This window comes from Epargyreus clarus, unplaced genomic scaffold (assembly GCF_041222505.1).
Source record: "Epargyreus clarus isolate Ecla_fem2 unplaced genomic scaffold, WU_Ecla_fem_2.2 ptg000035l, whole genome shotgun sequence".
NCBI classification, from domain to species: Eukaryota; Metazoa; Arthropoda; class Insecta; order Lepidoptera; family Hesperiidae; genus Epargyreus; species Epargyreus clarus.
This window is the reverse complement of record NW_027332240.1, coordinates 9,901,352-9,925,773: the sequence shown is the minus strand read 5'-3', so window position 1 is coordinate 9,925,773 and position 24,422 is coordinate 9,901,352. Positions and strand designations below refer to the sequence as shown.

Genomic DNA, 24,422 nt, shown 5'->3' with positions numbered 1-24,422 from the left:
CTTTCCGAGGCGTTCCAGCTTAGTCCTTAGGGGTAGCGGAGCATCTGTGTCTGGTTAGCCACCAGATATTCCTACCTAAAGTCTTAGGTAGGAATATCTAATCCTATCTGGGGTTGATTCCAGATATCCGCGGGTGAAAGGTGCCACTTACCGTCTGGTGGACTTGGCAGGCTTGTCTACTAGTCTAATATTATATAAAAAGTTCGTATTATGCGTACGGAAAAAGTAACCAATAAATAGAAACTCCGTTTTTTTTATTGAAACATTTCATTTTATCTCACTTCTTTTTTACTAAACAGCACACAGATAATAAAATACAAAAACTAACCAACGTAAGTACCAGGCGAGCAGAGACCTCAGAGCAGTCTTGCTTCCCGCAACACAGGTGGCACATGAGCCATTCCAGTCTGTCTTCGCTCGACAGAAATACTAGGAGCTCATCGATATTCTGAAGAACGTAGTCTTGAATCAACTGCCATACATAAACTAGGGAACATTCTAGCAATAACATTGATATGGGAATCTGAAATGTATACAGTTCACATAATTCAATTGTTCCTAGTAAGATATTATACTTGTAAATTGAAAGATCTAGATTGTAAAAGTAAAGTAAAGTAGGCAGTGATAGCCTAGTGGTTAAGAAACTCGTCCTCTCGATCGAGGGGTCCGAGGTTCAAATCCCAGGCACGCACCTCTGATTTTTCAAAGTTATGTGCGTATTAGAAATTAATTATCACTTGCTAAACGGTGAAGGAAAACATCGTGAGGAAACCTGCATACCTGAGAGATTTATAAAAAAAATAAATCTCAAAGGTATGAGAAGTCTACCAATACGCACTTGGCCAGCGCGGTGGACTATGGCCTAATCCTTCTCATTATGAGAGGAGACCCGTGCCCAGCAGTGGGATGTTAATGGGTTGATGATGATGATGATGATGATGATTGTAAAATTCCACACCATTTACTTAGTAGTTGATATATTGTTATCTCTCAGATGTGTAGGTTTCCTCACGATGTTTTCTTCATCGTACAGCAGTAATAATCTTTTTCCAATAGGAACATAACTTTAAAAATATTCGAGATGAGTGCCTGAGTTTGAACCTAGGACCTCCAGCTGCGGAGACCAATCAGTCTGATATCACAGCGACACATCACTTTGGTGATTACTGACTACTTGATTATACTCTTAATAAGTTATATAAAATTCATACCGCGGCAAAATAAATCAAAGTTTAAACCTCCAATAAAAAGCAAATCATCGCAAACTTCGCCCGGATAAGTCTTGGGAACAGCCGCATTTCCCTCAACAGCAACGCTACACCCAAGAGAAACACCAACTTAGATGAAAAATACTCTTCTTTGAGGCCGCTCGCTGGAAAATAAAGTTTCTAACAGATTATGCTGCCCTGGTATTTTAAGTACGAAGCTTATGAAGGCTTATTTTCTTTGTTAAAGGAAATAATATAATTTAAAAGAGGATGGAAATTAATATTCTTTTAAACCTACTTAACATGTTTATTATAATAATAAAATATCATTTTTACGATATACGAGTGGTAGACAAGTCAGTCCACCTGATAGTAACTACTGCGGCTCGTGGACAAAATATATATGTAATCAACCCCAGATAAGATTAGATTCCTACCTGAGGTCAGCCACACGTATGCCGCTACCACTTAAGACTAAGCTGGAATGCCTCGGGGAAGTATGTTTCCTGTGAAAGGGTATGCCCTTCGAACCGGAACAGATCAGCACTTAACACTGCCGTTATTAGGTAGACATAGGTGTATCGGTGGTGCCGCCCGAGTAGACGCACAAAGAATTGTATCATAAAGAAATATCACTCACTATCAGGTAAATTATTGGAAAACTACTCGTCTTAAAAGTGCAGTAAGCAGTGATAGCTTAGTGGTTAAGAAACTCGGCCTCTCGATCGAGGGGTCCGAGGTTCAAATCCCAGGCTCGCACCTCTGATTTTTCAAAGTTATGTGCGTATTAGAAATAAATTATCACTTGCTAAACGGTGAAGGAAAACATCATGAGGAAACCTGCATACCTGAGAGATTTATAAATAAAAAAAAATCAAATGTATGTGAAGTCTACCAATACGCACTTGGCCAGCGCGGTGGACTATGGCCTAATCCTTCTAATTATGAGAGGAGACCCGTGCCCAGCAGTGGTACAGTAATGGGTTGTTGATGATACTCGTCTTAAAGGTACTTTAATAACTTAAAACATTACTTACATATATTTAATAATGTAATATCATTTATAAGTAGGGATAACGCCAACACAACGGCAGCTGTACTCGTCATTTTGAAAAATGGAATTTGTAAACCATTAAAATATAAATATACCTATTAAAATACATTTATAGTCAAAACACTTGATTTGTCACTTTAAAACTTAGATGTCATAATATTTAAAAAATGTCTTAAAAATGCGTTCAATATAAAATAAAAAAGGTACTTATAAATCACTAGCTGACCCGGCAAACGTTGTGTTGCCATATAAATAAAAAAAATGTTAAGGATGAACAACCCTTATCACTTAGGGGTATAAAAATAGATAGTAGCCGATTCTCAGACCTACTGAATATGCATATACAATTTGGTGAAAATCGTTTAAGCCGTTTCGGAGGAGTACGGTAACTAACATTATGACACGAGAATTTTATATATAAGAGAAAGGTACTTATAAATCATAAATAATGAATATATATTTTTTTCTGAAACAGGTTCAATGTAATAATATGTAAGTACCCATAACTTTATTTTTATTATTTTTAAAATATAGAAGTAGCAAACGAGCATGCAGTCCACCTGATGGTAAGTGGCTACTGCCGCCCATGAACATCTGTAATCAACCCCAGATAACATTACCCTACCAGTCCTATCTGTGGATGGCCAAATGCGTTACTACCCCTAAGGAATAAGTTACCCTCGTATAAGTATATCTCCCTTACCACACTCCTCAAACCAGAACACAGCAGCGCTTAACATTGCTGTTATGAGGCAGAAATGGGTGTGACGGCAGTGCCTTTAAAGTCGAGCCACTTTTAAAAAAAGTTAAAGAACTAGTTCTCTTCCCGTCATAATTACGTACCGAAGTAATTAAAACTCCTTTGAATCGGAAAGAAAGTAAAACATTTGTTCAGTAGGTAAATGTAGAACGGTACCGAAGCTCAAAGGGTTCTAATTAAGGGACGCAAATAAGGACCATCAGTGTTTGTCGCACGATCCCAAATGAACATAGTTTGGTATATATAATTATATATACTTGTATTATTCAACATACATGTATGCTTTCTACAGTTTATACAATTCCATGGTACAGAGACAGGTCGAAGGTGGTAGAACCCTTTGTGATTCGATTTCAGCGGCACCACCGCCACACCAATTTCTATCCATTAATTGTAGTGCTAAGCGTTGCTGTGTTCTGGTTTAAAGGGTTTCGTAATGGAGACATACTTTTCCGAGTTGTTCCTTCTTATTCCTCAGGGGTAGCGGTGCATATGCGGTCTACCCCAGGTAGGATTCTATCATATCTATCTATCATCAACCCATTGCAGTCCTACTGCTGGGCACGGGTCCCCTCTCATAATGAGAAGGATTAGGCCATAGTCCACCGCGCTGGCCAAGTGCGTATCGGTAGACTTCACATACCTCTGAGATTTTTTTTTTATAAATCTCTCAGGTATGTAGGTTTCCTCACGATATTTTACTTCACGGCTTAGCAAGTGATAATTAATTTCTAATACGCACATAACTTTGAAAAATCAAAGGTGCCTGGGATTAGAACTTTGGACCCCTGGATTGAAAGGCCGAGTTTCTTAACCACTAGGCTATCACTACTAAGGTAGGAATATCTAATCCTATCAGGGGTTGATTACAGATGTCCATGGGCGGCAGTAGCTACTTAGCATCATGATTGCATGCTCGTCTGCTACTCCTATTAAAAAAAAAATACTAAAAATTGATACTCCTTTGGATCGGCTACAAACGCTTGCAGACATACACAAACCATGTCAAACGTTCTAACCATACGCTTGAGCGTGCGGCCATCAAAATATGGCAGTGTCATAGAACTACATTGGCACAGCTACGAGTACGAACCGTTTACAACAGATTATATAAAACAAACTATTCTTATCAAAACAATAAAAAATAAGCCGAGTGGCTGAAACGTCGCATAATAAATCTGTAATACGATTTGAATACATATTTGATGTATGTCTGTACATATCTAAGATTTGTAGAAGTATTATGGTTGAGGAGAGGTACCATCGCCACATCAGAAAGGTGTGGATGCTGGCTGACTTACATATGAAATAACCATATAGTCCTCATGGGTGATAACTTATCTGTAATCAGTTTCATGTAGAATACCTGGTTAAGAGACTGTGTGGAAATAAAATCAAAGCGTGCATGAATAAAAACTCGAGACAGAAAAACGCCCTGACGTAGATAAAGTACATACCTAACTGAGTAGATTATTTTAACTTTATATTGTGATAAATACATCAATTAACCCAGAATCTAATGTAATCGCCAAACCATTGCTGTCCCACTGCTGGTCCTGCTGTTTCAGAGTGAAAGGATTTGGGCCAAAGTCCACCGTGCTGGCCAATTGCGAATTAGAAGACTTTCCCTTGAGAACATTTTAAAACCTCTCAGGTATTCAGGTTTCTTCACGATGTTTTCCTTCACCTTTAAAGCAAGTGGCAATTAATTTGTAATACGTAAAGAACTTTATGAAAAATCAGAGGTTTGAGATTTGATCCCCGCCCCCTCGATTGAGAGGCCCAGTTTCAACCACAAGGCTATCATTGCCAATATTTAATTGCAATATAGCATTAGTGTATACTTAGTCAAATCAAAATCAAAATCAAAAAATCTTTATTTAAACAGAAATAAGTTAAGTTACAAGGTTTCGGGACTCTCCTGGTAAGTTTACGTAAACCTGTGGTAGGAGAGTCCGCTCTTATCTGTGGTCGCCTTTGCTTGAATAAGGTCTATGCATTTAGTTAAGTTAACAATATTTTAACAATAGAATATATATAGATACAGTATAGTATTTTGACGATTCAATATCACTATAAATCAAAGGCGTATTTTTTAAATACATAACATTTTTTATTTTTCTAATATTTAAGTATATCGATATTGATGTGATAGTTAAGTTTAATACAGGAAAAGCCATGGCACGTAAAGTAGTGAAAAACTGAAGTACGGTACTGAAAACCATCCGTTTTAACGACATGCACGTAAAATGGTCATAAAACATTTTATTGTTGAAATCTAACCACTCTATATTATATAGCTGTGAATATATACATATAAAAAAGTTTAATTGTCTGTCTGTCATGTATCGGTAATAGGTTAAATTATAAGTTAATAGTTCTATACTGATGGTATCAGCCTTTTTGAAAGGAATTTAGAAGTGAATTACCCGTCTCATTTTTTTCATTTTTTTTAGATCCCAATGTCATCTAGATGATTAATTTACGTTTATATTCTAGGTTCAGGTTTTATTCAGGTTCAGGTTATATTCGCCTTTGTATGTGTCCATGTCCAAAAATATAAAAAATAGGTATTTCTAGGATAAAATAGAAGTTAGAAGGAGGCGTTACATCTTAGATCGTAGAGTAACAGCAATTATAGGTATGGTAATGGAAACCGTTTTAATTTCCGGATTTTTTTGGTAAATTATCTTCAAACGCACAATTACCTAAGTACGTTAAATATATTTATCCACTAGCCCTGCATGCGTTGCTATGCCATCAACTAAAATAAATTTGAAGGAAAGACTTTGCACAAATATTAACGAAAACTCAGAAACCTTTGTGGGCTCATGCACAACTTTGCTAAAGATCATCCCATGATCAAATGCATAGTTTACGATTCTATAAAGGACATACGGACAAACATTCATTTTTATATATTAAGATTTAAATACAAAAATAAACGAACAAAACCATAAGCATAACAATGTGTTATAATTCAAACTGCACGTTATAATAAACGGAAAATGGAAGCAAATCCATTCAAAACCGCCATATTTTTCATAATTACTTTATCATTAGACATCATAAGTAGCCTAAGAATCATCAAACCGCGGATTTATGAAAGAGATTTAAAAGCGTTGAGAACTTTTTCCTCCGAAGAAAATCGAGATATAGATGATATTGATTTCGAAAATCGTAATGAAGGCATCAAGAAACTTCTAGAAGATAGATACAAATTCAAGAATGATAATATTTCGACGAGGTTCAAAGTTACGAGAGATGAAAGAGACTATGAAGGTATTTGAATTTTAATAGAAAGTTTTTGTCCAAGTCTGGAGAGTAATGTTTTTCAAGCGTATGTATGTATTACATTTTCGGCATGACTTGCAACCCAAACGGCTTGAAGTATTTCAATATATGTACCAGGTGTCGTTGGATTCGTCTAAAAGTATGTGATTATAAGTAGTCGAATTTTTCATAACAGTTCACAAGTTTAAAGTTGAGGTTGCTGATTGTAAGATCAGTGTTATGGACATTAGTTAGTTTTTTTGGGGTTCAGTGGTATCAGTGGTTCAGTGGTCATCTTAGTATGTTAGTTCTCAGGAATTTCAACGCATTTGTAATCGACTTAAGATAGAACCCTCACTTTACCGGTTAAAGATGTTTATGCGGCAGTTCCCATTAACACTTATTATTAGACGCAATGTATGCTAGGTCAACCTCATGTAAAAAAAAAATTGATTTTAAAAATCTAGTTTTTGATTTCCTCTTTATAGTTCCTCAAAAATCCGTAACAGAAGAGCATCTAGCAGCGGTATTCAGGAGCTACGCCGTCAGACGGATCGTGGGCGGCATGGAGACCAGTATCAGCATGTATCCGTACACAGTAGCGATATCCAGGAGTGGTAAGCACTGGTGCGGCGGCTCCATCATCGATGAGCAATGGGTGCTGACCGCGGGGCACTGTTTGGAGCCGTGAGTTTTATTATCAATTCTGTTACACTTCTGGGACGAGTTTGCTATGGTCACCATATTAGTCTCACGCGCAAAAGGTTTGGGTTCCATCTCGGGCCAGGCATCTGAATGATGAATTTAGATTTTTCTGGGTCTGTGTTTGTGTATTCTCATCTTTGTGTGTGTCTAAGGCACCTACGACACGGCATCCAAATGTGGGGCTGTGATTATAGCGGCTTTTAAGTGTGATTAAAGCAGCTTTTTTTCTTTATTTCATGTCAAAGCGAAAAATTTTTCACGTCTAAGTATACCATTCCAGACAAAGGCGAATTGGTAGACTTCATACACCTCTGAGAACTTGTCACCTCCACCACACCTATTTTTGCCTAATAACAGCAGTGCTGCGCGCTGCTGTGTTCTGGTTTGAAGAATTGACCTCAGGTGCAGCGGCGCGTCTGTAGCCGACCTTAGGCAGAAATCTAATCTTATCTGGGATTGATTACAGATGTCCATGAGTAGCAGTAGCCAACAGGTAGGTAGACTGCATGCTCGTCTGCTAATTGCGTATTATTATTAAAAAGTACTATCATTATACCGTCACTGGGAAGGCTAAAAGACTTTTGAACTTTTCAGTGACGATATGTTGTCGTTAATATTGATATTTTCAGGGCAATCGATGGTGATAAGAAAAAGCTGCAGCCGTTTGTAATAAGAGCCGGCAGCTCATTCCATAACCGTGGCGGTTACCAAGCTAGAGTTAATAAGGTACTGTCCTACATTTTTATAACATTGAAGTAGGAAACTTCCATCTGATGGTAAGTGGCTTCTGCCACCGATGGACATCTGTAACCCCAGATAAAATTAGAGCTGTACTTGTGGTCGGCTGGAGATACGTTGATTTCCTCGAGGAATAAGTTGGAAAGCCTCGGATAAGAATGTCTCCTTAAAATCCTCCAAACCCAGAATACAACAGCGCTTAACACTGCTGTGTTAAGACAGAAATAGGTGTGGCTGTGTTGCCTCCGGAGACGAATTTTGAAGGGTTCTATCACTTTTCCGAGGCATTTCAGTTTAGTCCTCTGGGGTAACAGCACGTCTGTGGCGAGCATCCGGTTAGAATCTAATCTTATCTTGGGTTGATTGCAGATGTCTACGGCCGGCAGTAGCCACTTAGCATCAGATGGACTGCATGCATCTGCTACTCTTACATTATAAAAAAAATAATACTAAGTTACCCTTCAGGTATTCTTCCCGTCTGAATACACACCAGGGAACGCTGACTTCGACTTCTCTCTCCTTCGTCTGGACAGGCCAATGCCCATAGGCCGGAATATCGCGGTCCTCAACCTACCTGCAACTGACTATCTGGTCAATAATGATGATTTGCTGATTGTTACTGGATGGGGAAGCACTGATGTACGTACAAATATTTTTCAATAATAAAATTGACCAAGTGCTCACACTAGCAGACGGAGGTTTCCGTACCACCAATATTTTCATACATTTTTTTTAATTTTAGTAAGCCTTTGATATAAATGCATTGTGAAAATTTAAACTGTCTATCTATAACGGTTTAATATAATATAAAGCGAAAAACGTCGAAAATAGTGCTTACTTGTGTGGTATTTTTAGTATTTGTTTTTATAGCGACTACCGTTATACATAGTCTGTAAAAAAATCTAGCATCTATCTGTTCAGATGATAGCGTTCTGTAACAAACGGACAGACAGCGGAGGTTTAGTAATAGGGTTCCATTTTTACCCCTTGGCTACGGAACCCTTAAAATTTAATAGGTATTCCTTTAGTTTTTAGATTAGATTAGGTTGAGCTATTGTGCTTTACTGAAAGATGCTGTATATTATGTAATTTATTTTATTCGGAATTATGTTAATGTAATCAGTGCTGGCTTTGTGGTTGGAACATGACCCCTTAATCGGGGGGTCAGAGGTTCAAATCCTAGGCACATACCTCTGATTTTTAAGTTATACATTAATATTTGGGATTTAATTAATGATTGTAATGAATGTTAGAAACACGAACCTAACTCCGATTATGATGCTGAGTTTTAGATAAGCTATCACTGCTTCTTACCCAATATCCTTTCAAATCAAAATCAAATCAAAATTTTTTATTCAAAATAGGTTCTTTACAGATCACTTTTTGAATGTCAAAGCAACTACCACCACTTCACAAGGTGTTTCGTTATGGAGAAGAAGCGGCGAAAGAAACTCCATAACACACATCTTTTAAAAAAAAATGTTTTTGACAATGTTAACTTAACGTAATGGTACATGTGGAGCTGGAGCTAATTCAGACCACACCGTTTTGTCAGTCAAATAATCACTTACTTTATAGTACGCTTTTTTAGATAGCGTTAGTTTAACGACATGTTTAAACTTTTTTTCTGTGAGATTCAAAATGTGGTCGGGTATTTTATTGTAGTAGCGAATACAGTTGCCCACGAAAGATCTAGCCACCTTGCATAATCTATGTTTAGGAATTGCTAATTTATTTCTATTTCTGGTATTAAAGTTATGGTGGTTACTATTTTTTTCAAACATATCAGTGTGTTTTCTTACATACATAATATTTTCATAAATGTATTGACTATGCACCGTCAATATATATAATAGTGGGAAACAGTTCTCTTAGGGACTCACCACGCCGCAGACTATATATTGACCTTATTGCTCTTTTTTGAATAGTAAATATAGAATCTATGTCAGCAGCACTGCCCCACAGTAGAATGCCATAAGACATAATGCTGTGAAAGTAACTGAAATAGACAAGTCTGGCAGTGGGTATGTCTGTTAACTGTCTAATTCTTCTGACTGCAAAAGCTGCAGTACTAAGTCTGCTGGACAAATCAGAGATGTGGGGACCCCACTGGAGTTTAGAATCAATAAATTCATGTCCTTAATAGGACAATCATTAAATCATTACTAACGTTTTAAAAATAATAAATTTATTTCACCCCCAGGTATCCGGTTACGGTCACATACCGGAGCGTCTCCGGTTCGTGCCTGTGCCGGTGATGAAGGAGGACGACTGTCAGGACGCGTACAGGTTCTACATCACACCGCGTATGTTGTGCGCGGGATACGCTACGGGTGGGAAGGATGCTTGCAATGTAAGTTATTTGTATTTTTTTATAATATAGGAGTAGCAAACGAGCATACAGACCACCTGATGGTAAGTGGCTACTGCCGCCCATGGTCATCTGTAATCAACCCCAGATAGTATTAAATATTCCTACCTGAGTTCGGCCACAGATGCGCCGCTACCCTTGAGGACTAAGCTGGAACGCCTCGGAAAAGTATGTTTACCTTACCACACCCTTCAAAACGGAACACAGCAGCGCCTAACACTGCTGTTAGGCAGAAATAAATGTGGCGGTGGTGCCACCGGAGTCGAACCACAAGGGTTCTACCATCTTCAATAATATTAATAGAGCATTTCAAATTGGTAGAAAATTTTGTGGGTTCTATGCTTGTTCTATGACGTTGTGTAATCTATAATTAAAGCATATTTGCTATAAGATATATTAAGGGAGCTTTACTTGTGAGGCGTTTTACGTTTTCTATGTCGAGAACTGCATGCTAAACCTAGTATCTATAGAATGTGCTTTAGCGAAACTAGTCGAAATCTTTACATTGTAAAAAATCTGAGCGTTTTTATAACATTGAAGAAGCAAGCTGAAGACTGAAGTAACACCTGATAGAAAGCGGTCACTGCCACCCATGAACATAATTATATAACCCATTTCTATATAACCAATTTGACATAGAACAGGAAGTTGACCACCAGATCTCTTGCCGATTCCGAGGACTAAGATCGCCTCATTTTTAAGTCAGCCGGTGGTCTTAGGTAGTACCTTACACTCTTGTGAATTACAAACCTTTCTAGGAGGTACTTACCTTTCAAGTGAATCGCTCTATTAAATTGGCATTTTCCAATATGCTGTATACATTCACATTTAATATACGAGTAAAATTGCCATGTTCCGTTTAAAAAACTTACAGCACGACTCCGGCGGTCCAGCTGTTCGTGACGGCGTTCTCTTGGGCATCGTCTCGTTCGGCGGCAAGCACTGCGGCGACCCGCGGTCTCCGGGTGTCTACAGCAGAGTCTCTGAGATCACCGACTGGGTGGAGACCACCATCACGGGGAACGAGGCGTATACTGTCCCGGAACTTAAAGCCAAGATCAAGAAGGCTAGGCAACGGGAGAAAGAATTACAAAAGTATATTTTTTTAATGTACAGTAGAAGCTCGATTTTACGAACCCTGCTTAGCCGGATTCGCGATTATTCGGACTTTCAACCGTAATCAAGTAACTTAGTAAAAGCCCTGGTAGAATAACTACTTTTACCCCCATCACCGCCACACTTTATTCTACCTAATAACACCAGTATTAATAGCGGCGGTGTTACGCTTTGAAGAGTATGAAGGCATACTATTTATCCAAGGCGTTCCAACTTAGTCTTAAAAGGTAGCAACCCATCTGTGGCCGATCTCAGATGGACTCTTACCTGGGGTTCATTACAGATGTCCATGTGTGACTATAGCTACTTACTCGTGCCATCAGATGGTCTGCTTGCTTCCTTTGAATATTTAAAAAAAAAAATACAAAAATTATTGTCACTTGCTCTACCACTGAAAGAAAACTTTGTAACCTCTATAAAGATTTCGGTTCTAACTTCTTGGTATTTTCAGATTCAAAGCCCGCGTAGAAGACAAGAAGAATAAAATAAAGAACTGGCTCCGAGAGACGCTTAAATCTCCCACGTTTTTAAAACTAGCGAAGAAGAAGTTAAGAGAAGCCGGATTTTACACACGAAGATCTTTTTTTGACATACAAGACGAATCGACCATACTGGATGATAAAACGATGGATGAAATTAATTTGTCAAATTTGATTAGTGAAAGGATATTAGGGGATTATGATGAAAATGAGTCGGAGGTGCTTCTGACGGCGTTGGCGTTACAAGAAGTTATGCTGAATGAAGGAGGGAATGAGGAAATAATACCGGTCTATAGGAATAGAGAGGTTAATGATGCTACGATAGAGACTTTAGTTGCGTATGTTGCGAAATAAATTGCAAATTTTGAAATAAAATATGCGTATTTTTATTTTTTTGCCTGATTGTGGATGGTAATGTCTTTCGATCATATTATGTATATAAATAAATATACAAATATACGCTTTCTATACTCACAGCCACACACTAGGATTGCCTGTATTGCGGGAATTTAACTGCCAAATTCATATGAAAAAATATGTATTTTCCTAAAATTGAGGCTTTTCCTTTAATTTGTTACATAACATTACTTCCCAGAATTTGATACTTATAAGCGACACTATCAGATAGTGGAGTAACATAGGGGGTGTATTTTTTTTAAATGAACTCGTTCGATTCCCGGCTAGGGAAAAAATATAAAAAAAAGTAATAATGTATTTTTAGAGTATTTTTTTAAATCGGCCTCATAACTCCTTTCAACATTTTCGCTAATCCTTATAGTTTCGGATTTGGCCCTGAAGGCCTATTTAATTCCTAGTTTTTCAAGAAATAATTTATATTGTAATTTGTAATCATTGTGGCAAATTGGTCTACGTTCTACACGTATGCTTAAGATACTGCCATCTACCGAGCATTTAAAGAACTTATTGCTATCGTCGAGTACCAAACAACTATCTGTCCCAGTAAGTCGTTACGCCACTTGCCAACAGATGTCGCTACAAAGACGCTGCGTAATTTTTCATGTTATTTTTATATGGACCTCAATTGTTTATTAACTGTATTTTACAACATAAAAAATAATGTGTGATAATAATCACAATTTTATAAATAAAGGTATAATAATATTTTAAAGCAACAACGTTTATCTATACTTTACGTAGCGTCATCTATTGAACGTAATCGTAACTATTTCGCCATTTTACTGACGCTATGTAGACCACAATGATTAAGCTATTCGACGGAAGATGTCGCTAGAAGACATTATCTGTAAATTCAAATACATAATTGCACATAATATATTGTATTTTTTTTTGATAATAATTAAAAATTAAATTATTTTTATTTATAATTTAAAAAACAGTAAATCAAGAATTTGTAAAAAAGGTTATTAAAAGTATACTACGATAAATTTAAATACGCTTTTCCATCATTAATATCACATTTATTTCTGCCTAATAACAACAGTTTTAAGGCGATTCTTATTTGAAGTGTGTGGTATGAGAGACGTACTCATTAGGTATGTCACAATTTAGCCCTTACGTACATGTAACTAACCTATCTTATCTGGGGTTGATTATAAATGTCTTTAGGCAGTGATCGCTTACCATGCGGTAGCATGCATGGTCTATATGAAAAATTAACAATATTTATTTTTAAATGAGCACAATAATGACATCAGCCTTATGAAACCTTGTTAAAGTTTAGCTCACAGCAACAAATTCAGAACGCACCATAATATAACTATTTTTGATAATTGTAAAATTATATGTAGGTTAGTAGTTCACGCAAATCGAAAGAAGAAATAAATTAATATCGAATGTAATATGTAATACCGTGTGAATTTCCGTATAAGGATGCATTATGTATACATGTGAGGTAAAGAATTAATAAACTTACAATTTACAATTAGCTCAAAAGGTCCTGTTACACTGTGAAAGGTGAGCGAAAAAATATATAAAGATTACGTTATAATAATATAAAATGATTACGTACCCTATTATAATGAATTAGTGAAATATAAAGATAAATAGAATAATAATAGAATAAATAAAATAATAAGAAAATATAAAGATGATTACTCTATCAGGATTACGTCTTACTTAGGTAAGCTTTTTATTAAGAATTTTGAAAGCTTGAAAATGTTTAATCTACAGAAATATAAAAGATAAAAACAGTGATAGCCTAGTGGTTAAGAAACTCGGCCTCTCGATCGAGGAGTCCTAGGTTCAAATCCCAGGCACCTCTGATGTTTTATAATTATATGCGTGTTAGAAATTCATTATCACTTGCTTAAACGGTGAAGGAAAATAAACAAAAGGTGAGGAAACCTGCATACCTGAGATTTATAAAAAAAAAAAAACTCCAACGTATGTGAAGTCTACCAATCATACGAACTTGTCCAGCGCGGTGGACTATGACCTAATCCTTCTCATTCTGAGAGCAGACCCGTCCCAGCAGTAAAACAATATTGGGTTGATGATGATGAATCTATACAAATAAAAAAATAAATGGTGTTTAAGTGCTGTCGTGGTTTAAAAGATAGAACCCTGTGATAGATAGGAGGACAGTGGAGGCTTAGTAGGGATCCGTTTTCACCCTTTTGGGTACGGCGCCCCAAAACAAAATCTCTGAGTTTATCAGTCATTTACTAATTAACCATGCCTTGTAAAGTACTCATATTTTACAATCAGCTCATCCACCAATTAGGGCAAATATCTACTGAAAGGACAGACAGAAAAAAACAACAGTTGGCAAACATTGCAGGTCGTGTAAGTATTGTAATATTTATGTAGTTTTTAAAATCTTATATATAAAATTCTCGTGTCACAATGTTAGTTACCGTACTCCTGCGAAACGGCTTTACGGATTTTCACCAAATTTTATATGCATATTCAGTAAGTCTGAGAATCGGCTACTATCTATTTTTCATACCCCTAGTGATAAGGGTTGTTTACCCTTAACATTTTTTTTATAAGCCTGCGCAACGTTTGCCGGGTCAGCTAGTAATTTTATAAATCTCATACATAGCTTACCTATTCGCAGTGAAACAGATGGTTAAAAAGCTTGTAATTACAATTTTATTATTATTACATATTACATAAGTACCAGGCGAGCAGACAATGCGAGAAATGATCGTAATGCCTCTACTAGCGTCATACGAACGTGCGTAAGGAAAATTGTATCAAGTGTAATTGGTTATAAAGAAAAATATCAACTAATAAATATATCTAAGTTCCATAAATTGTTTACCATGAGTTTTCAAAACATCCCACAATTTTACGTTACGTTTACTCAATCCATTATTTTGTTCCGTTTGCTTCAGTAGACTTAGTAAACGTAACAATAAGTAAGTGCTCAAGTATTTTTGTCTGCCTCACATGTTCGCAAAAAAGAGAGACAAAACATAAAGCGCCAGTTTGTCAATTTAGACATTTAATGTTACGTTACTGACACTATAGTTCTGATACAATCCGCTAGGGGCGCTGATTGGCAAATACGTAAACAAATACCAAAACAGTCATATTTGTCAAAACGTAAAAACTCATGGTAAGGGTACCGAATATATTTACAATCCCTTGCCTGGTGTAAGAGGAGACTAAAAGAGGGTTTCCAAAGTTGCAGGCGGCAAGAGTGTGAGGCTGTGAGCTCTAACCGCCCAGCCAGCGACCTTGGAAAGACGACGTCTTGTGTGGCCATATACTATAAACACCCGAAGGAGAGGTGAGAACAAGTGCTTATATTAATAGTAGTTGCTGCTGAATCACGCTATCGACGATTTCTAAACATCTTACATATATACAAGCTCCGAACTGAGACTGTCAGAGCACGGCCGCTCGCCATGATCACCTTTATTTTTCTTTTCGAGGGGGAAACCTTCAAAAGGTACCCGACGACGTGGAAGCGACGCCGGGTTATGTGGGATTTCTACTGCACTAAAACCCCCCGGGTGGCCGTCCTCAGCGCTTGTTGGAGAACTCCAGGATCTCCGACAACACAACCGGAGTCCTCCAAGCGCGATGCCCCGATCGGGCTCTGCCCTGCGGGAGCAGGTTTTGCTCCTCCCGCACACCTGGTGTTTACGACGGTATGCGACCACACATACTGCCGTCCTTCCCGGGGTCGCTTACTGGACGGTTCGAGCTCCCTCTCTTGCCGTCCGCAACCCTGGAAGCCCTCTTTTAGTCACCTCTTACGACAGGCAGGGGAAACCGTAGCCCTATTCTAGTCCCGGAACTACAGGGACACGGGCATGACCTAGCCTGGCAAAATGTCTCCCTTTGTCAAAGGAACACCTCAAATGATGTCTACTAGAAGTGTCAAATCGCTATCTTTGGTAGGCGATATTTGGATAGATTGAATATTAATAATCGTCGTAAATCGGTTAATTATATACAAAACGTAGCGTAACTATATATTATGTATTTAAATGGATGCATTTAGGAGCTGTCAATAAGCTATTGGCCTCTGAACTATTACTCATAGGTGTAAAAAAACTGCAAATAACCAACTTTCGAGTACTGAATATTCAGAGTTCAAACTTGTAGAAAATATGTATAAAATAATGTTTTTGTAAGTTAAATGTGGTTAGGAATTAATTAGCACTTTTTTAACGGTAAAGATTGTAAGGAAACTTGAAGATACTACTATCTACAGATCTATATACTATCTATCTTTCTATCTATTATCTATCTATAGATTATTCTACAATCATTACTTCAAGATTCGACTCTGAACTTACAAAGCACAAAATAATTGCACAATGCTAGCGGAGAAGTGAGATCCGAGTTCTATTCTCGGCTAAACAGACATTTAAATGATATATTTCTATTCTGGGTCTGGGTGTTGTGTATTTTCTTCTGTAGTCGTAGTAGTAGTAGTAGTGTAGTCTTTATGTGTACCCACAACACTGGAAAATCCTAATATGGCGCTACGACTGTAGACAGCGTAATTATTATTTTACCTTCAAAGCAGAATACAGTAGACTTTGACACTGATGTTATAGGCAGAAATAGGTATTTTTATAATATAGGAGTAGCAGACGAGCATACAATCCACCTGATGGTAAGAGACTACTGTTGCCCATGGACATCTGTAATCAACCCCAAATAGGATTAGGTATTCCTACCCGAGCTGATGCGCTGCTACCCCCTGAGGACTAATTTGCAATGCCTCGGAAAAGTACGACTCCCTTACCACACCCTTCAAACTTCTTCGTGTTCTTCAACGAGAACACAGCAGCGCTTAGCACTGCTATTATAAGGCCGAAATAAGAGTTACTGTGATGCCTTTATAGTCGTACCACAAAGGGTTCTACCACTTTTACTCGCTTTATAAGCCAACATCCTTCATAAAGGTTTAATTGCGGCGCTACAAACGATAGAATTACATACCGATTGAGTGAGTAAAGTGATAAATTAATTCTCATTAAAACTATGCGTGTTAATAACATCCCACAATTATGTCATACATTATGTTTATCGAGAGATTGTCTTCTAATTGTCCGTAATATGCTGCTTTGTAATGAGTAGGCATTCTTACAACACGTGATTGTTTTTATAAAAAGCGTTATGCTGGCTTCCCGTGGTCTGTGTTTTTAGTTTTTATGGATGGACGTGGATTGCACCCTCATAATAAATTAGAAGCATTATGCTGGCTTCCCATGGTCTGTGTTTTTAGTTTTTATGGACGGACGTGGATAGCACCCTCGGACCTCAGAGTGAAGTAATGTGCAAAAAAAATAAAAAATGTTACTAGTGACAGCATAGTGGTTGAAACTCGACTTTTCAATCGAGGGGTCCGAAGTCAAATCCCGGGCACCTCTGATTACGATTACGGCACCTCTAAGTTACGTGCGTATTACAAATTAATGATCATTTATTGTAACGGTAAAGGAAAACATCGCTAGGAATCCTACACACCCTTGATTTTATAAGAACATGTCAACAGTACGTGAAATCCTGGTGGATTTCACGTATTGGTAATACGCATTGGCAAGTTCCGTGGACTATGGCCTAATGCTTTTCCTTCTGAGAGGAGACCCGTGCCCAGCAGTGGGACAGTGATGGGTTGACGACTTGCGAAAAAAAAGGTCTGTTAAGAATCTGTTGCTAACTACAATTATATTCTCTGAAATGTTTCCGCAAATAATTAGCGAAAAAGGTCATCCTATTTAAAATTCTGCCTTATAAGTTCCGCCCAGGGACGCAAACCGAGTTTCAGAGCTTTCCGCCCACCAGATTTGCAGATTATAATCTGCATTATATAGTGCAGATTTGCAGATTATAATCTGCATTATATAGTGCAGATTTGCAGATTATAATCTGCATTTATTAATGTGTAATACCGCGAAGAGGCATAGATCGCCTCGTGGTTAAAATTTAGCGTATCGTGGGGTTTGAGGATCGTGTCCCATGCACCTTTAGAAAAATATATCCTATACCGGTGATAGTAATATAACAAGGAAACCTAAGTATACGTCTGAGAGTTCTTGAAAAAAAATCTGAAATGTGTGAGATGTGAGTGTGTGAGATGTGTGATGTCTACCAATTCGCACATGGCCAGCGCTATGGCTAGGTGGTAATGGTCCCAATGTCCCTGTAGTTTTGGGACTAGAATAGGGCTACGGTATCCCCTGTCGATCGTAAGAGGCGACTAAAAGGGGGCTTCCGGGGTTACAGGCGGCAAGAGTGGGAGCTCGAGCCGAGGGTTTATTGCGGTAAAAATCCCCCCCCCCACGTAGAATCCCTCCCACGTAGAATGGTACCTTTTGAAAGTTTTCCCATCAAAAAAAAGGCAATGGTCCCAAACCCATCTCGTTCTAGAAGATCTGTAATCAACAGTGGGATAGTAATAAGAAAATCCTTATTCAACAGCGCATAGCAACAGTATTTTCTTTGTAATCACCAAACTTTTCCAATAGTATAATGATATAATAGAAAAAAGGGCATACCTACCGTCTGCGCATTATCAACGCTCACACACACATGCACGTACATGTGTGCATGCCTATGTTGCAATCCCTAAAATAGGACACGACGCTAGTAATAGAAAAAACAGGGCCGGCGTCTGAACCATGGCAATCTATTTTTTTTCTCTTAAACCCCATGGAAACATACATGATTTTAGGCGAGAAAAAAATATATAATATTAACATATTATAATTTATTTACGCAATCTTGTATTATTTCATACATACATATATTCATTTATATGTGTTTATATTATATACTTTTAAATACTAATTTACATTCAAAGTTAAATATAGTAAAGTGTAAAGTTTGAAAATTTTAGTTATATTTTTTCACAATACTCAATTTAATTTATTTTATTTGAGTTTTTAGAAATATGTTTATGTAAATCAGACGCAATTCTAATTTTTTGGACTAAAAAATTAAAATTTAAGTTTTTCATAATTAACCATATGTAATTATTTTTATAATGTTAATAAAATAAATAAATGACATACAAAAAGTATATCACTAATCAGGTAAATAATTTTGTCAATATAAATAAATCACAAGGGAAACGAATAATCAGAGTCCGTTTATATACGTGCTGACTCAAACCGCATAGGTGTACGTACAGTTCAGTATTCAGTATTATGATCATGAATATAACTGATTTATAAACAGATATAAAAAAAATGTTCCGGCAAAGTCTATAAATATGGTTATATACATCACAAAGCATTAAAAATAACAAAAAATGTAAAAAAAAATATTAATATGCATGTCGGCGTCTTTATAAACGCACCTTCAATACAAGCCATTAAAATATAATCCGATTTGTAAAGCAAAAAGTAGTATGTAAATTATTATATAATTTGTCTTAAATAAATCCTTTTTAATCAGCTTTCATTAACCGAACTTGTGGTCAAACACGAAACGAGAGGGGAACCGGTAAGGCCGCTTTCTTATGAGGCTTTTTTCTTGTAGATTAAAGTAGGTTATAGAGTTTGGGTGTTTGTAATACACCCTTATTTTATACAGATACTAGTGTCAATTTTAAATTTTAAATATTAAATAACGAAAAATTAACAAAGTTCATACATTTGTAAGAAATTTGCTTTACCTGTATGTGTAAGTACACATACAGGTAAAGCAAATTTCTTACAAATGTATGAACTTTGTTAATTTTATATAAGTATATTAATTTAATATAAGTATATTATCTAGTTGTATACAGGGTGAATTTTTCAAACGGGCCTTCAGGGCCAAATCCGAAACTATAAGGATTAGCGAAAAATGCTGAAAGGAGTTACGAGGCCGATTTTGATAAAAACTAAAACTGCATCATTAGTTTTTTAAAATATATTTTTCCTTAGCCGGGAATCGAACAAATTCAAAAAAATACACCCTCTATATTATTCCACTATCTGATAGTGCCGCTTATAAGGATCAAATTCTGGAAAGTAATGTTATGTGACAAATTAAAGGAAAAGTAACATTTTGAAGAAAATACATATACTTTTCTGTATCCACAAAGATACAGAAAAGTTATATACATACAAATAAGACAAATCAAAAATGTTGTTATCTATATAAAAATAATTTCCGTGTTAATAATATGTACATATACATACAACACCCTTACCAACACTTGTACATTACAAGCTGTAAAATTTTCAAAAATATATGAGATCACGGAAAATCTCTTCATAAGCTTTATTACATAATTGGCCAAGTACAAGTCCAACTCACACCTGGAGGGTTCCGTACGACCAATTATTATTTTTAGTTTTAATATTTGTTATTATAGCATCCATTAAAGTACATGCACTGTGGAAATTTAAACCACCTATTGCGGTTCAATAGATAAAGCGAAAAACGTAGAAAAATAGCGGTTTCTTATATGTCGACCCCCACCATATACATACTCTGTACAAATGTCAAGTATTACAGACGGACAGCGGAGTCTTAGTAATAGGATTCGTTTTTACGAAACCCTAAAACAATTACAATAAATAAATAACACTTTAACTAAACTTTTCAAATGTTACATATAATAAATTCATGTAAATAAATTGTGGATAAGATTTAACCATGGAACAGAAAAAACAAGGATTTAACACTTGTGGGATAAAAGCTAATTCGAGAGCGTCAGAATACGTGCCTGGTATCAAAACTTAAAAAGACTGTTTGCATCTTTTGGTCAATTTTAGGTCGTTGCAGCTGTGTGCTGCGATAAGTGTTACATTTGTTGAATATATGTAATCGTTGGCGGATTTCTGTTATCAAATCATCTGATTTAAAAATAGACAAGTGATAATTTATTGTTTTAAATGGGACAGGTGGAGAAATTCTTATCTTGTGTGTATCGTAATAAACTATGTTTATGGTTTTGAAGGTGGTAGAATCCTTTGTGGTTCGACTCCGGCAGCACCACCGCTACACCTATTTCTGCCTCATAACAGCAGTGTTAACCGCTGCTGTGTTCCGGTTTGAAGGGTGTGGTGGGTGAGACATACTTTTCCGAGGCATTCCAGGTTATTCCTAAGGGTAGCGGCGCATCTATGGCCGATCTCAGGTAGGAATATCTTATCCTATCTGGGGTTGATTACAGATGCCTATGGGCGGCAGGGCCCACTATCCATCAGGGACTGCATGATCGTCTGTTATTCCTATATTATAAAATTATAAAATAAATAAATAAATTTTCTAATGCGGCTAATTTAGGTTCCTACCTAAGATCGGCCGCAGATGCGCCGCTACTTGAGGACTAAGCTGGAGCCTCGGAAAAGTATGTCTCCCTTACCACACCCTTCAAACCAGAACACAACAGCAACACTGTTGTTATTAGGTAGTGCTCGTATTATTAGCGCTTAACTCTGGTATTAGGTAGTGGGTATTATAATAAAATTGGACAGAATGGTCGTTTCGCTAGGTGCAAGATCGTGTAATGTAGACAGTAATTATCACACAATATAATGTATTAGTTGGTCAATCGTACTGTGACCTGTGAACTACATTGTGTGTGGCCGTGAACCAGATGGGGCGATGCTCCAAAAACATACGCCAATGATAGGGCATCCTTTAGGGCAAAGTGCACGGTATATTTTTACTTGTAAGCAGTGTAAATTGCAAGTTTTGGTAATTACTTACTAGTAATGGTATTGTTCAATCTTTATTTTTAATAAGCAGTGATAGCCTAGTGGTTAAGAAACTCGGCCTCTCGATCGAAGGGTCCGAGGTTCAAATCCCAAACACCTCTGATTTTTTCAAAATTATGTGCCTATTAGAAATTAATTATCACTTGCTTGGCACACATTATCGGCCACGTTGAAGGAATACTTCGTGAGGTTACCTGCATACCTGAGGAATATTTTTTTGATGTGAAACATCTATAGCCGCACGTAAAACCGATTTCTGGCGTGGCGACGCTTACCTTTAACTACATAGACAAATGTTCTATAAGGGACAGAGCTATTAGAACAATGTGATAAAAAAAGACAACTAGTGTTTGACCTTGCGTTTCAAGTGTACGCAAACGTAAATATTGACCATGGAATATAGTGACCAATGATTACTTCAGTCAAAACGGGACATCGATTTTTTTATGTCAAATACTTTTTACTTGAAAAAATATAGTTAAAAATAATAAAAAACACGCTTTTATGATAAAATTAACTAAAAAATAGAAAATAATTTTCAATCCAGGAATCATTTAAGGAACAGTAAATAGTATAATTGTGCAAAAAATGTGGGGCGCTTTATGAAAACTGATAAATGGAGCACCCCATGTTTTTTTTTTCACAATTATAATATTTACTGTTACTTAATTGACAATGGCAACGGTTCATTTCGGAGACAACGGCACGAAGCATCGAAAAAAGGGACTGTCCCGTTAAAAACGGGACGTATGGTGGCTTTCCCATTGATCCGCATGCTTGTCAAAGACAATGAAATAATGGAACAGAAGGTAAAAAATGTCCAAAACTGTCGATAATAGTTTTAGTACATCGTTTACGTAGAAATGTTATAGTACAGTTTAACTAAATAAATTATTATTATATAAATATATAATTTGAAAGAATGTATCTATACAGATGTATCGACTGGTTTAAAATATACGATTTAAAAATTGTTTATATTTATTATCATAGATTAGTAAAGATTACTCACTCCTAACAAGAAAATGTACCCAGTTTTGAGAATTGAAATAGTTGCGTAAAAAAGTTTTGCCACGTCTCCGTGCTAAAATGTCCCTAAAATATTTGAAATAATTATTTATTTATTATTTAAATTACGCAGTATTAGTTATTTATTTGTAAATTTTCTCTAAAAATGTTTTTATTTGTCAAGAATTCAAAAAAAGGACTTACTAATAAGCCGTTTGTGGCTTCATTCAATTTCAAGGCGGCGAAGTATCTTTACTAATTTATGTTTATTATTTTCAGTTTTATTTTACACACGACCATTAATTGCAAAGTTGTGTACATTTTATAAATGTACTAGCTGACCCAGCAAACATTGTGTTGCCATATATATAAAAAAAATGTTAAGGGTGAACAACCCTTATCACTTAAGAGATATGAAAAATAGATAGTAGCCAATTCTCAGACTTACTGAATATGCATATAAATTTTGATGAAAATCAGTAAAGCCGTTTCGCAGGAGTACAGTAACTAACATCGTGACATGCGAATTTTATATATAAGATTCTAATCTTACCGTGGTCTTTTTGAGGATAAATTTCTGGCTATACAAAGATTGTTTATTAAATTATGTTTAGGTTAATTTATTCAATTAAAGAAATTTTAAAATTTATATAGGATAGTATACGGTATACTATCCTACATAAATTTTATGGTAATATTTTTTATTATTTACCACAGGTATCGAAGAAAATTTAGAGATTAGGATACAGAAGTTCCCATATATCGATTTTATTTTATTAAAATCCTTACTAATATTATAAATCCGAAAGTAACTCTGTCTGTCTGTCTGTCTGTCTGGTTGTCTTTTCTTCACGCCTAAACCACTGAACCGATTTTAATGAAATTTTGTACAAAGATAGTCTGAGACCCGAGAACGGACATAGGATAGTTTTTATCCCGGAAATCCCACGGGAACTAGGGATGGCGATCTAAGATCGATCAATCGGAGAATCGATCTTTTGGACCAAAAAGTCGATTATTTTAATCGATATCCTTACTAATATTATAAATGCGAAAGTAACTCTGTCTGTCTGTATGTCTCTTCTTCACGCCTAAACCACTGAATTCTGTACAAAGATAGTCTGAGACCCTAGAATGGACATAGGATAGTTTTTATCCCAGATAGCGATTTTAGATCAGAGAATCGTTCTTTTAGACCAAAAAAAGTCGATTTTTTAATCGGGCTCCAGTAATGGATCCTACCTACGTTTGTGGGTCTTTTGGCATACTCTAAATAAACATGAGTTTAAAAATATCAATTCTTGCAATCGGAGACGGTTGCAACATTATATTTGTTTATATAGATTTATTGGGATTATAATATAATCCCAATAAATCTATAAGGGTGGCGATTCTTTCCGAAAAAGATCGATTTTTGAATCGATTCGAATCGAAGTGCAATAAATCGATTCACAAAAAAATCGAGGCCCTAAGAATCGATTCTATCTTCGATCTTTTTCGAGGACAGCGAAAAAAAAAGGTTATCAGGATCAAACAAATTATGTCAGCAAATCCTTACTCCCTTACTAATCCTTACTAATATTATAAATGTGGAAGTAACGCTG

At 36.4% G+C, this 24,422-nt stretch overlaps 2 protein-coding genes across 2 annotated transcripts; one reads left to right on the top strand and one right to left on the bottom strand.

Moving 5' to 3' along the window:
- Positions 1-233: 233 nt before the first annotated feature.
- On the bottom strand, positions 234-2,382 carry LOC140756652 (uncharacterized). The gene is made up of 3 exons (XM_073092198.1): positions 2,246-2,382; positions 1,239-1,372; positions 234-523 (listed from the first exon to the last, which is right to left on the bottom strand). The coding sequence occupies exons 1-3, from the start codon at positions 2,313-2,315 to the stop codon at positions 278-280; spliced, it is 450 nt and encodes a 149-aa protein (XP_072948299.1). The 5' UTR covers positions 2,316-2,382; the 3' UTR covers positions 234-277.
- A 3,648-nt stretch (positions 2,383-6,030) lies between these two features.
- LOC140756740 (uncharacterized) lies at positions 6,031-12,058 on the top strand. Its single transcript, XM_073092287.1, has 7 exons — positions 6,031-6,304; positions 6,805-6,982; positions 7,630-7,726; positions 8,204-8,377; positions 9,942-10,091; positions 10,984-11,204; positions 11,677-12,058. The coding sequence occupies exons 1-7, from the start codon at positions 6,031-6,033 to the stop codon at positions 12,056-12,058; spliced, it is 1,476 nt and encodes a 491-aa protein (XP_072948388.1).
- The last annotated feature ends 12,364 nt before the right edge of the window (positions 12,059-24,422 follow it).

What these genes read in the sequence shown, in the direction of transcription:
- LOC140756740 (XM_073092287.1), top strand. Translation starts at nt 6,031, where the DNA reads ATGGAAGCAAATCCATTCAAAACCGCCATATTTTTCATAATTACTTTA. An exon ending in CTGGATGGGGAAGCACTGAT is followed by an intron (nt 8,378 to 9,941) that starts GTACGTACAAAT and finishes TTTCACCCCCAG; the next exon opens with GTATCCGGTTACGGTCACAT. An exon ending in GTGGGAAGGATGCTTGCAAT is followed by an intron (nt 10,092 to 10,983) that starts GTAAGTTATTTG and finishes AAAAACTTACAG; the next exon opens with CACGACTCCGGCGGTCCAGC.
- LOC140756652 (XM_073092198.1), bottom strand. Translation starts at nt 2,315, where the DNA reads ATGACGAGTACAGCTGCCGTTGTGTTGGCGTTATCCCTACTTATAAAT. An exon ending in TATTACATTATTAAATATAT is followed by an intron (nt 1,373 to 2,245) that starts GTAAGTAATGTT and finishes TTTATTTTCCAG; the next exon opens with CGAGCGGCCTCAAAGAAGAG. An exon ending in TGATTTGCTTTTTATTGGAG is followed by an intron (nt 524 to 1,238) that starts GTTTAAACTTTG and finishes TATACATTTCAG; the next exon opens with ATTCCCATATCAATGTTATT.